This window comes from Scyliorhinus torazame, chromosome 22 (assembly GCF_047496885.1).
Source record: "Scyliorhinus torazame isolate Kashiwa2021f chromosome 22, sScyTor2.1, whole genome shotgun sequence".
NCBI lineage: Eukaryota > Metazoa > Chordata > Chondrichthyes > Carcharhiniformes > Scyliorhinidae > Scyliorhinus > Scyliorhinus torazame.
The window spans coordinates 97,470,142-97,484,424 of NC_092728.1; the positions used below are offsets into that span (position 1 = coordinate 97,470,142).

General features: G+C 45.6%; 1 protein-coding gene across 1 annotated transcript; it reads left to right on the forward strand.

The window, feature by feature from the left end:
- The first annotated feature begins 1,728 nt into the window (after nt 1–1,728).
- Nucleotides 1,729–5,900, forward strand: LOC140398862 (beta-1,3-galactosyltransferase 9). Its single transcript, XM_072487804.1, has 2 exons — nt 1,729–1,734; nt 4,759–5,900. The coding sequence occupies exons 1-2, from the start codon at nt 1,729–1,731 to the stop codon at nt 5,878–5,880; spliced, it is 1,128 nt and encodes a 375-aa protein (XP_072343905.1). The 3' UTR covers nt 5,881–5,900.
- The last annotated feature ends 8,383 nt before the right edge of the window (nt 5,901–14,283 follow it).

The following is a 14,283-nucleotide window of genomic DNA, read 5'->3' on the forward strand; positions in this document are numbered from 1 at the left end:
AGAAGAAAAGGGAATAAAAGAAAATACATAATAGGGCAACACAAGATATACAATGTAACTACATAAGCACTGGCATCGGATGAAGCATAACATAACAGTGTTAATGAGGTCAGTCCATAAGAGGGTGATTTAGGAGTCTGGTGACAGTGGGGAAGAAGCTGTTTTTGAGTCTGTTCGTGCGTGTTCTCAGACTTCTGTATCTCCTGCCTGATGGAAGAAGTTGGAAGAGTGAGTAAGCCGGGTGGGAGGGATCTTTGATTATGCTGCCCGCTTTCCCCAGGCAGCGGGAGGTGTAGATGGAGTCAATGGATGGGAGGCAGGTTTGTGTGATGGACTAGGCGGTGTTCACGACTCTCTGAAGTTTCTTGCGGTCCTGGGCCGAGCAGTTGCCATACCAGGCTGTAATGCAGCCTGATAGGATGCTTTCTATGGTGCATCTGTAAAAGTTGGTAAGGTTTAATGTGGACATGCCAAATTTCCTTAGTTTCCTGAGGAAGTATAGGTGCTGTCGTGCTTTCTTGGTGGTAGCGTCGACGTGGGTGGACCAGGACAGATTTTTGGAGATGTGCACCCCTAGGAATTTGAAACTGCTAACCATCTCCACCTCGGCCCCGTTGATGCTGACAGGGGTGTGTACAGTACTTTGCTTCCTGAAGTCAATTACCAGCTCTTTAATTTTGCTGGCATTGAGGGAGAGATTGTTGTCACTACACCACTCCACGAGGTTCTCTATCTCCCTCCTGTATCCCTCCCTCCAATCTGTCATTGGGAATGAAAGCCACAAATTATAGGCATTATACTCTGATGAACAATTAGTCACATAAAACTGGATCTTGAGCACCTGATCAGGACCCGATAATTCAATATGCCTCCAGGACAAAATCTGAACCAATTTTCAATCAATCAGTTTTGTCTTAGTTTCTGCTAACAGAATATTCTTAATTTTGTAATATAATGAAAGAGGAGCTCCATTAAAGTAACCTCTTCTATTTGAACATAACCCATTGCAAATAAAATTAGAGGTTTTCTAGTTCCCTCAGATGCCTGCAGTGAAACTACCTGTCTCAACAAGCATTGAAATTATGGTTTACATTTAATAACCATGGATATATATCATCGTAGCTTCCATATGTTATATATGCTATAATGCAATAAACATAGTAATTCCATTGAAATCCATTTGTTTTACATAATATTAATTTTGCTTGGGGAGCCTTCAAGCATGAGTGATTTCGATCTAATTAACTTGCCTCTGCTGCTCTGATATTTGATATTCAAGGTTATCCATTGCCTCTTTGGTACTAAATAATTCACCTGGAGCAAGTTTACTTTCAAAAACACGGCTTAGGGAAGGGACAAATACCTGGCGAATAAACGTACATTGTAATTTATTTATTGTTATGCAAATTCAGGCAAGCTAGCAAAGTAATAAAAAGAAAAGTTTGCAAAAGGAAAATATCTAACATGAGTGGAATGTTGTCCGTGTTGTACCTGCTTCTTGTTCCCTCTCCCAGGTATTTGATCTGTGAGAAGCGATTGAGTTACATTCTGTGAGTGTATCATTCTGACAGGGGAATTAAGTTAACCAAACAGTATGTTCCTCCTCCATTTTGAAATTTCACAGTAGAGTTTGGCACAAAATATCCATTTAACAGACTGGGAGCAGGAACACCAGGTCATTTGTACATTGTTGAAGATTTATTCATCTAGAACTTGCTTCAGTTGACCATGCAGGTAAGTGTGTTATGGTATTTTACCAATAAGTACTGAAGTATTAAGCAACTTTAAAAAAAAACATTACACAGTGCTAATGGGACAGGTTAAAACGGGTCAGTAACAATGAGCATTATCTTATCAGCTTTGCGTCATTTAAAGATAAACCTTTTGGGTGTTAATTATTTCGTAACTGTGCATTTTTTCATAATAAAGGTTCAATTTGTCTATTAGAGAAGTTAGAACCAGAGAGGTTTACAGCATCAGTAGGAACTCCATTGGTTCTGCACCAGCTCCCTGTTAGGGTCCAGAACATCATGAGAATATTGTTCAAAGAATAAAGAAAATTACAGTACAGGAAAAGGCCCTTTGGCCTTCCAAGCCTGCACTGACCATGCTGCCCGTCTGAACTAAAAGCCCCTACCCTTCCGGGGACCATATCCCTCGATTCCAGTCCTATTCATGTATTTGCCAAGACTGCAACACAAAAGTGAAATAGGCTGAAAGGCTCATGATGTGACGATGTAAAATCACGAATGCCTCTTAGTTTTCTCCTTCGATCCCCAAACATTTTTGTTCATGAGGGTGGTGCCCCCACTTTTGAAAAGAAATTGTAAACTTTAGTGGGAGAAGTTTTGACTCTGCATTCAGTGCAACTCTCCACTTCGTGATGTGTGCCCTCATTAACGGCTTGAATATTCTGTTGTAGACTGGTGCCACTTTTGATAATATTAACAGAATGAACAGTTTGATCAAAGGACTACATTGAATAAAAGTATTTGATCATTCCTTCTCTGGAAAGAGTGGAGTGGTGAGGTGTAGTAACGATGTCTTGTACGGGTGGCGCAGTAATACATTTTGGGGCAAATGTTTGCCACATAGTTTTCCCCTTTCACGCTCCACTTTTTCTTAATTTGTTAATTGAGACGACTGAAAAAAAAAGGAGAACTGCTCAAGGTCTGAGAGGGCAGGGGAGGAGTGGTGGTGGCGATGGGATGGTTCTCTTGACGAAAGGGAAGCTAGAATATAAAAATACACCAAGTCTGCAATAGTCGGTGGCACTGAAGTAGATTTGAAACTTGATAAACCATAAGATAGGTTTTACAGCACAAAAAGAGTCCCTTCAACCCGTCATATTTTCCTTGGTGTTCCTGAGGTGGTGAAAATCTGAAGAGCAAAGATTTAGTCTGGGTGAGAGAGTCTATAAACTGGAGGATCCGCCTTTCAAAAAGAAGAGTTTTGGACATGACCTCATTGAGGTTTCCACAATGATGTGGGGAAATTGACTGATCCGACTCAGATCAATTGCCGTTTATACTCATGAAAATGTCGAAACTTGGAGACCAATTTTTTCAGGCCAAAATTCACGGGCCAACTTTTACACCTTTGAGGGGTTGCCGTGTTGTTTCATTTGGGCCGGAGTGAGATGCAAAACAGACCATCGCAAACGGATGAAAGTAAAAAGTACCAACACAAAATAATTCATATTGATTATCATTCATAATCTGATCACTTTGATAATTTGAATAAATAAAAACAAATCTTCAACACACAAATGTTTTAAGCCTTCATTTACCGGCACTCATTTTTGTTAGTATCAATACATTTACAATGAAACCGAGTCAGTAACATATCCAGGATTACACTTTGTCTCTGAATATATTTGGGCTTTCATCACTGAAATAGGTGCGGCACGGTGGCACAGTGGTTAGCACTGCTGCCCCTCAGCGCCAGTGACCCAGGTTCGATTCCGGCCTTGGGTGACTGTCTACGTGAAGTTTGCACGTTCTCCCCGTGTCTGCGTGGGTTTCCTCCGGGTGCTCCAGTTTCCCTCCACAGTCCAAAGATGTACAGGTTAGGTGAATTGGCCACGCTAAACTTGCCCCTTCGTGGCAAAGGTGGGATTACTGGGTTACGGGAATAGGGCATGTGGGTCTAGGTAGGACACTCTTTCCAAGGGGCAGTGCAGACTCGGTGGGTCAAGTGACCTCCTTCTACACTGTAGGAATTCTAAAAAAAAATTAGGGTTGGCTTTTGCATGAGGTGTATGGAAAATTACAGTTTCGGAGACCAAAGATCACAATATTGATTTGGGCAGCACGGTAGCACAGTGGTTAGCATTGTTGCTTCTCAGAGGCAGGGTCCCAGGTTCAATTCCCAGCTTGGGTTACTGTCTGTGCGGAGTCCGCACGTCCTCCCTGTGACTGCGTGGGTTTCCTCCGGGTGGTCTGGTTTCATAGAATTTACAGTGCAGAAGGAGGCCATTCGGCCCATCGAGTCTGCACCGGCTCTTGGAAAGAGCACCCTACCGAAGCCCACACCTCCACCCTATCCCCATAACCCAGTAACCCCACCCAACACCAAGTGCAATTTTGGATACTAAGGGCAATTTATCATGACCAATCCACCTAACCTGCACATCTTTGGACTGTGGGAGGAAACCGGAGCACCCGGAGGAAACCCACACACACACGGGGAGGACGTGCAGACTCCGCACAGACAGTGACCCAAGCCGGGAATCGAACCTGGGACCCTGGAGCTGTGAAGAAATTGTTATCTACAATGCTACCGTGCTGCCCCGTTTCTTCCCACAAGTCCCGAAAGTCGTGCTGCTAGGTAATTTGGACATTCTGAATTCTCCCTCAGTGCACCCGAACAGGCGCTGGAATGTGGCGACTAGGGGCTTTTCACAGTAACTTCTTTGCAGTGTTATTGTAAGCCTACTTGTGACGATAAAGATTATTAAATTATTGTACATGAGATTGACTTTTACATGGGGTTTGGTATGGGTCAGGTTTCAAAAGATAGGAGTTGAAACAAAGGGAGATTAGCTGTAATTATTTTCATTTTCCATGCATAAAGTTAACAGGGATGGGCAGTGAGGTTGAAATAATAACCGGGCACCAATTCCTTTGCTGGTGAGAAATTAGCTTGAACGGCATCGTGAGAGGTAGGCAGCATTTATTCAATCAATGGAGCGGGTATGTTCCACTGAATGTTGATTCACGTTTCCTCAAATTAAATCTTTTGTTTTTATTTGTCCAGCTGATATTCTGCAGGCTTCGCACACACCAGTGGTGCTTCCTCCTCTTCAATGTGATTCTCTTCCACGCCTTGCTCTTTGGGGCTGACGTTGTGGAGGAGTATCTGCTGCAGTCCTCTCCAACCACCTACGCAGACACCCAGACGCTGGATATCCGCGAGAGAGCCAGGAAACTGGATATGGGCCCGGTCAAGAGAAACGCCTCCGAGTATTTTCACATCAGCAGCGCGGAGGCCTGTGGCGACGGTGACCTCTTTCTCCTGGCTGTCATTGCCAGCCAGGCAGAAAACCTAACGCAGCGGGAAGTAATCAGGAAGACCTGGGCCAACATGAGCCAAGTGCAAGGTTATGGTCTTTTGACACTATTTGCAATCGGGATCCCGCAGACTCAGGCAGCCCAAGAGGAGATCAACAGAGAGTATGAAAACCACAGGGATATCATTCAGGGCACCTTCCTGGACTCAGCCAACAATGCCATCGTGAAGACTACCATGATCATGCGCTGGACTGTGACATTTTGCCCGAAAGCTTTATTCATTCTGAAATCTGATGAAGAGACCTTTGTCAATTACAGAAGCTTGATGGAATACCTGCTTAGTTTGAAGAGGCACGCAGAAGATCTTTACATTGGGAGGGTCCATCACCAGGTTATGCCCATCCGAGACCCTCTGAGCAAATACTACGTGCCCGTCAGTCTATATTCAAGGAAATACTACCCCGACTTTTGCAGCTCCACTGCTTTTGTCATTTCACAGGATGTTGCCCGCAAAGTTTTTGTCGTTTCCATGGACATGGAGACCTCAATGCCTGAAGACATTTTTGTTGGAATCTGTGCCCAGAAAGCTGGTGTCGTGCCCATCCACAGCTCCAGGTTCTCCGGGGAGAAGCATATTCGATTCAATCGCTGCTGCTACAAATTCATCTTTAGCTCTTTCGGGATGACAGGGGATGAGCTGGTCAAGGCCTGGGAGGAGATTAATGAGAGCAGGCAGTGTACCATGTTAGATATGTACTACGGGCTGATCAAGTGCAAGGCATTAACCTATCTGGACAAGCTCACATCACATCGTAGTACATCACATCGCAGTACAGAGTCGGAGGAGCTTGTTGCTTCACCACACTAAAATGTTGATTAAAATGACAATTCCCACAAACTGTGATTCAAGGTACAGCACTCTCTTCCCTGATCAGATGGTTATGGGTTTAAGTCCCACTCCAGAGAGCTGGGAACGCTCTCTCGGCAGGCAGCCCTGGCGCAGTACTGATGGAATGCTGCACTGTCTGCGGTGCCACCTGCCAGATGAGCTGCTAAACCCAGGTCCTGTCTCCCCTCTCAGATGTACATAAAAGATTCCATCCCACGATTTCAAAGAGAGAACAGGGAAGTCCCTCCCAACAAGTCCTGCCCAATATTTATCCCTCAACCAACATCAGTAAGAACACATTGGCCGGAATTCTTTGGTCATCGGGATTCTCTTTTCCAGGCGACGGCCCAACCCCGCCAGCCGGTTTCCCGGCCGGGTGGGGTGATTTCAATGGGAAATTCCATTGACAAACGGTGGGAGAATTGAATCCCGCTACCAGGGCCTGGCGCGCGACTGCAAAATACGCGACTGGGAGACCGGAGAATCTTCATGAAAGGCTGTGACATCTTTCTGTCCAACCCTGCCTCTCTCCCCATTCAGGTCTTGCTTCCAATGGGTGAGGGATAGGTTGTGAGACCGAATTCCAGCTCTCAATTGTCGCTCTTCAGCCAAACGGAAAGATGTCGATACAATTGGCCCAGGGATTGCCCCTGGTGGGGCAGTACCTGCTTCTGCTCCATCACCTGGAGCATGTTTCTCGGTATCGGGAGCCGGCGCGACGCTCACTGACAGCGGGATTCTCTGCCCTGCTGCTGTCAATGGAAATCCCCATTGAAGCCACCCCAAGCGCCCTAGGGAAACCCACAGGCGGGGGTGCGTTCCCGGCGGGATCAGAGAATCCTGCCGCCAGCAAACGGCCGGAGAATTCAAGCCACTAGAGCAGCTCAAGTGATGAAGCCAGTGTAATGGGAACAGACAGCAAATCAAACATCCATCTCACTAATCAATGATTACCCTGTGCTGGTGCCGCAGTCCACTGCCCCACTATAGATCTTTTGGCAGGGAATCTTAAAATCCCTACAATACAGAAGGAGACCATTCGGTCCATCGGGACTGTACTGACCCTCTGAAAGAAGACTCAACATAAGTCAACTCTCCCACCTTATCCCAATATCTCCTTAACCTAACCTACACATCTCTTTTTAAAAATAAATTTAGAGTACCCAAATCATTTTTTCCAATTAAGGGGCAATTTAGCGTGGCCAATCCACCTAGTCTGCACATCTTTGGGTTGTGGGGGTGAAACCCACGCAAACACGGGGAGAATGTGCAAACTCCACACGGACAGTGACCCAGAGCCGGGATCAAACCTAACCTACACATCTCTGGACACCTAGGGGCAATTTATCATAGCTAATCCACCCAGCCTGTACATCTTTAGACTATGGGAGGAAACCGGAGCACCCGGAGGAAACCCACGCACAAAGGGGGAGAATGTGCAAACTCCGCACAAACAGTCAGAATTGAACCTGGGTCCCTGGCGTTGTGAGGCAGCAGTGCTAAGCACTGGAGCTATAACCTCTCATTTTTCAAGTTTATTTTTTCCCAGCTTTCAGCTGAGACATGAAAGCATAGCCTTTCCTTCTCCGTCAGATGAGCGTACAAGATTCCTTAGCACTTTTTCAAAAAGGAGCAGGGGATTAATCTCCGCTGTCCAGGGGGTCAATATTTACCACTGAACCTACATCACAAAAAGAGATTAGCTGGTCGTGTTCACATTGTTGTGTGCGGGAGCTTGCTGTGTACCAATCGATTGCTGTGTTTCCTACATTATAAAAGTGACTACACTTCAAAAGTACCTCGCTAGCTGGAAAGCATTTACGACATCCAGGCATTGTGAGAGGCGCTATATAAATGCAAGTTTTTTTTCCCCTCCCATTGAGTCACACTTTGTTAAATCTACAAGGAAGTCCTAGCTTGCGCTCCCCTGTGCACCAGTGCATGGTGTCTGTTTTGCATTGTTTTTCAATTGAAAACCATCGCAATTAAACATGATGCTTTTTGATGCTGTTTGGCAGAATTCTCAATAGCCACATTTTTAGGATATGTTATCATTAATGTTCAAATAAAAACAGAATATGAGGCCCTGTCTTTGATGACTAGCAACATATGTATGCAGTTAAGTGAAAAATCTCTTTTATTTTTAATCCAGGGACCATCCATAACTGAGATACATAAAACACAACCAAAACCAAAACAGGAAATCAGACAACAAATAAATGCCCAACACACCCGCTCCCTGCTGTTATCCTGTTATCCTCCACCCACTCATCCTCCTTTTTTTTAAACCCCCCCACCACCCCACCCCTCCCCCGCTGCCTTAACTATCCTGGAAGAAATCAATAAACGGTTTCCACCTCCAGGCAAACCCATCCGCAGAGCATCTCGAGGCCGAGTTTGATTTTTTTTCCCATCCTGAGGAACTCGGCGAGGTCGCTCACCCACATCTCTGAGTTCGGCGGCCCCGAGTCCCTCCATTCCAACAAGATCCGTCTCCGGGCTACCAGAGAGGCAAAGGCTAAAACGTCGGCCTCTCTCACCCCCTGGACTCCCGGGTCTTCCGACACTCCAAAAACCGCTACTTCTGGACTTGGGACCATCCTGTGTGGAGAATAATGTTAAGGGACTGTTGGTAATTAACTGAAGCGTGCAAAGTTACCCAGGCAAAGCCAGGATAATACCTTCTTCTGAGTTGCTCAGGTCCTTAGGTGAAGCACCAGTTCAAGTGTTAGAAACCAAGAAGGGTGAAAATAATTAAAAGGGTTCCTATAACTGATCAAAATGAGCCTGTTGGAACATTCATATGTTTGTTTGTGTGCCCGATTTTTGGATAAGGATGGAATCAGACTAAGGTTGGCATTTCCCCAACCCTAACCCTAAACCCCAAGATCAAGTAGCTCGCTGATCCCACGGCCGAAGGAAGATCACATCAGCATGACACCACAGAGCTACCTTTGGCTGATAAAGAGAAAGAAAAAATGATCAATTTTCATAATTGTTTATTAATGAAAGGGAAGTAAAAGAAAACACTTGTCAAAACAATTATACATTAATAGTATTTTGAGTGTTTTGGGATCTTAAAATCTTGGTCAGAAGATTCGCCTCAAAACAGCCTTTACTTGTTCTTTTTTAATATTTTTATCATGATTATCATGGCTTATGGTTACAACATTTAACATTTTTGTTTCTTTGGCATATCGTTGCCTTGGCATCTGTATTGAGGATTCTGGATGTGTTTCAGCATTTATATGCGACAAATAACTGAGACTCAATGTATGAGCATTAGAGTGTAACAACTGGAGCTAAATAGATAAAAGTGTTACTGTGAATTCTGAATTTGAAACATAATAAAACACGTTGCGTTATTTTGACCTCACCCACATTCATCAAAGCAGTTCGCCTGTGTGGAAGTCACCCGGGGTGCCCCAATAAAGAGGGAGAGCAGAGACGGTCAGGTCTCATCCAGTGGTGCCAGGGCACCCTGGTCCTGTCAGACATTAACAGTGGGAAAAAAATAAAACTGGACATTGTATGGCAGGAAGGATTACAAATCAGACCAAGCAGTGTATGCGTGGGATTTGATAAATTGCAATTTGCATTTGAAATTTTTCAGGGCTGACCTTTATTTCTGAGAATACATCATGTCTAATACAGGATCATTAGTCTATGTATTGGGATGCATTCCTAATTAATAGGTACAATGTTATGGGCCAGGGTTTAGAGAGCCCCAAAGTGTATCATGGAGTTCACCTGACCCACAACTTTTAATAGATTGTGGTATGGGGAGCACACGGCCCACTCTACAGGTGTGGTGCAGCAGAAACAATGTTTATTCTGTGAACTCAAGTTAACCTTTTTAAAACATACAGTGAACATCTTAGCAACCATTAATTCCAATACAACCCCCAAAGAATACAACACTAAGTAATCCGTAAGCTGTCCTTTTAACATCCAGAAGACTAAAGAAACACCTTTTAAAAGAAGCACATTAGGTTTACATTCACTACTGAGAACATTTATAATTCTGAATTCACCAAATGATCAAGAGATAGTCTTTTCATGGCAGAGAGCTCAACAGTGCATCTGCCCTGTCTGGCTTCAGCTCCAACACTGAAAACAAAACTAAAACACACCCTGCTGCCTGCTCAAAAACGGAAGTAAAAAGCTGACAGACAGCCCAGCTACACCCACTCTCTGATATCACTGCAGTAATAAACACCCATTTCTTAAAGGTACTCTCACATGACAACATCAAACATTTAGCAACTGAGCCAAGGAAATATTGCTTAATGCTTTGTAATAAGCGGCATTTTGAGGGGTTGCAGACATTAACTCCTTTTTTGAATCAGCAATTTGTTGAATTACAGGCACATAAAAGGTTTATTCTTTGCTAGTTATTACCTACAAAGTACACTTAGGGGGGTGTCACCATCACATTACCTAAGGAAAGATATACTGACATATATACTCGGTTGGTCCCGGGTATGGAAGGATTTTGTTATGAGGAGAGGTTGGGCCTGTGCTCATTGGAGTGTAGAAGAATGAGAGGTGACCTTGGGCGGGATTCTGTGGGAATCAGCGAGGCGGGCAACTCCAGCGCGAAGGACTGGCGATTCACCTGAGAAAGGAGCAGTGCTCCGAAAGCTAGTAAGTTGTAAGGCTTTTTACTATGCTCACCCCAGTCCAATGCCGGCATCTCCACATCTAAACTGGAGGGGCAGAAGTTATCATGACTGTCAGCAGTATTACAACATTTCTTATCAGAAATCTTAAACTAGCATGCGCCATCCAATTGTCATCCACCTTGTGATCATACTTCATCTGGAGGCTGCAGTAGCTTTTGAGTCCTCATGCGCAATGCCACGGGAGAGCTCCAAGTAATATTTTGTCTGTCAGATTAAAATCAGATTAAAATCAATAGGTAATGATGTCGAATACTGCACTCTCAGAGGTGATGCCTTGCGAAAGAGTCATTAAACCAAGGCTCCATCTACCCACTCAGGTGGAGGTAAAACAATAACGTGCCATTATTTGAGAAGGTGAAGGGCGTTCTCCTGGTTGAAAGTGATCCTTTAATCAACATCACAAAAGCAGATTATCAGATCATTTACACCTTGCTGTTTCTGGGAGCTTGCTGTGCACAAATTGGATGCCACCTTTCCTACATTATAACAATGGCTACACTTCAACAATAATATAATAAAAATATTCTTTATAACCGTGAAAAGTACTTCATTTACTGTAAAGCACCCTGGGACCTCCTGCCATTGGGAAAGCTGCTATATAAATACAAATTCTTTCTTTGTCAATTGTAGCTCTGTCAGTGACACGCTGACCTATGAGTTCAAGCTCCACTCCAGAGTCCTGGTATCAATGCAGTGTCCTGGTCGATATGTATCCGTTAACCAACGTCATGGGGTAGGCAACGGTGTAGTGTTGTTGTCATTGGGTTAATAATCCAGAGACCCATTTGGACCTAAGTTCAAATCCCACCATGACAGGTGGTGAAATTTGAATGAAAACTCTAACAATGACATCATTGTTGATTGTGGTTTTAAAAAAAAACCATCTTGTTCACTAATGCCCCTTTAGGCAAGGAAATCTGCCAACCTTACCTGGTCTGACCTATACATGGGTCAGAATCCGCTGACCATTGGGATTCTCTTATCCCACTGTGATAATCCCGTCCGTGAGTTTCCCAGCGGTGTGGGGTGGTTTCAATGGGAAATCCCATTGCCAAGCCAGGGGGAAGATAGAATCGCGCCACCAGTGAATGGCGTGCCACTGAAAATCACACGGCTGGGGAAACTGGAGAATCCTGCACGTGATTCCAAATCTGCTCTAAGATGGCATAGCAAGCCACTTAGTTCAAGGGCAATTAGAGATGGGTAATCAATACGGCCCCAGCCAACGATACCCACAACCCACGGATGAATTGATAAAACTAAACAGAAACTGATTGCATCTGACTGTGCACAAACTGGTTGCTGTTTTCCTTACAGTACAACACTACACTTGGGTAAAGAAGGAATTTGTGCTTTGTAAAATGCTTCAGGATGATTTGAGATTGTGAAAGGTGCCATATAAACGCAACTCTTCCCTGCTTTCAATGACACACCTGTTATTCTTTTTTAAGATAAATTTAGAGTACCCAATTCATTTTTTCCAGTTAAGGGGCAATTTAGTGTGGCCAATCCACCTACCCTGCACATCTTTGGGTTGTGGGGGCGAACCCCACGCAGTCACAGGGAGAATGTGCAAACTCCACACGGACAGGGATCCAGAGCTGGGATTGAACCTGGGACCTCGGCGCCGTGTGGCAGCAGTGCTAACCACTGTGCCACCGTGCTGCCCACACCTGTTATTCTTACTTCTACCAGCGGCAGTGCTGTATCTTCTTTCAACCGGCTACACCACAACAAGCACAATGGTGGGAAACGGCACGGTGGCACAGTGGTTAGCACTGTGGCCTCATAGCACCGGGGACCCAAGTTCAATTCCAGCCTTGAGTGACTGTGTAGGGTTTGCGTGTCCACCCCGTGAATGTGTGGGCTTCCTCCGGGTGCTCTAGTTTCCTCCCACAGTCCAAAGATGTGCAGGTTAGGTGGATTGGCCACGATAAATGGCCCACTGGGGCCCAAAGGTTAGGTGGGGTATTGGGAGTGGGCCTAGGACGGTGCAGACTCAATGGGCTGAATGGCCCCCTTCTGCACAGGGATTCTAAGATTTAACTTCCAAATGTAGGCAAACCTGAGAGAAACATGGTCAAAAAATACTTTTCTGGCACTTTTTGCGTTTTCTGAAGATGTGATTCTCATCTCTGAGCTGGACAATTGTATGGCGGCACGGTAGCACAGTGGTTAGCACCGTTGCTTCACAGCGCCTGCGTCTCGGGCTCGATTCCCGACTTGGGTGACTGTCTGTGCGGAGTCCGCGTGGGTTTCCCCCGGGTGCTCCGGTTTCCGACCGGCGAGGAGCTAGCAGCTGCACCACGTAAAACATGCAGCCTTCCCGATAGAACGGCTGGAGAATTGGCGGGTACGTGGCCGCGCATGTGCGCGCCGACGGCCTGCAGAGGTCGCGCCGCACATCATGGCTCTGGCCGCTCGCCGACCCCACCTGCCAGATAGTGCCCCCCTGGACACCCACTCGCCACCCCTGGGCCACCCCACACCTCAGTCCCCCGAGCCCTCGCTGAAGCCCCTTCCGGCCAGCAGCATGTCCTGAGGATGAAATAAGATTCAGGAAGTCCTTTCTTAAGGTCCAGGACCTCACGTCTGACTTGATAAACCTTTGACATCACATTTGTTTTGGTTTAAACATCTCAGGAACCGTCCATTTAATTCAGCATCCAACCTTCTCACTTTGAACTTCCCCAAAGAGTGCCCAATATAATTTTTAATCAAATATTCATCCACCTTTTTTCGAAAAGAAAATGTAAGAAATAAGAGCAGGAGTAGAACGTATGCACCCCTCCCCCCCAACTCTTCCATTTTGAATAGTCTGCTCTGCCATTCAAAATAGTTAGGCTGATCTTTGACCTTGATGACTTTCCCGCCCTGATTCACATCCCCGATTCCTTAAATGTTCAAAAGTCCATCAATCTCCGCCTTGAATATACTCATCGACAGAACATCCACGGCCCTCAGGCGTGGATAATGAAATGGATTCACAAACCTTTGAAATCTGTAATAACCTGCCCGGGACACACGGGGTGGAATCGATTGTTTTCCCCGTGTGGTCCGAGGAGTATGAGGTCCCCCGTTAACTACGGGGCCGATAACCATGTTGTATAAAAGATCGGCCAGATAGGAACCGACCAACACAGAGAGAGGACCTGGTGAGGTAACTAATTGTTTTAATAAATAAACGTCTTCTTTTGTTTACTCGGCTGACTCCCCTCGCCTTTACATATCTTTCCTCATCTTAGTGCTAAATGACCGATCCCTTATCCTGGGACAGTGACCCTGGTGCACAGTGGTTAGCAATGCTGCCTCACAGCTCCAGGGACCCGGGTTCAATTCCAGCCTCGGGTGACAGTCTGTGCGGAGCCTGCACGTTCTCCCCGTGTCTGCGTGGGTTTCCTCCGGGTGCTCCGGTTTCCTCCCACAAGTCCCGAAAGACGTGCAGATTAGGTGGATTGGTCAAGCTAAATTGTCCCTTAGTGTCCAAAAAAGTTAGGTGGGGTTACTGGGTTACGGGGGTAGGGTGGAGGTGTGGGCTTGGGTATGGTGCTCTTTCCAAGGGCTGGAGCAGACTCGATGGGCCGAATGGTGTCCTTCTGCACTGTAGATTCTATGAAATAACCCTGAGATCTCGGCTGTCCCGTCGGGAGGAATAAATTTGTCAGTGTCTACTCCGTCAAGCCCTCTGAGAACCTTG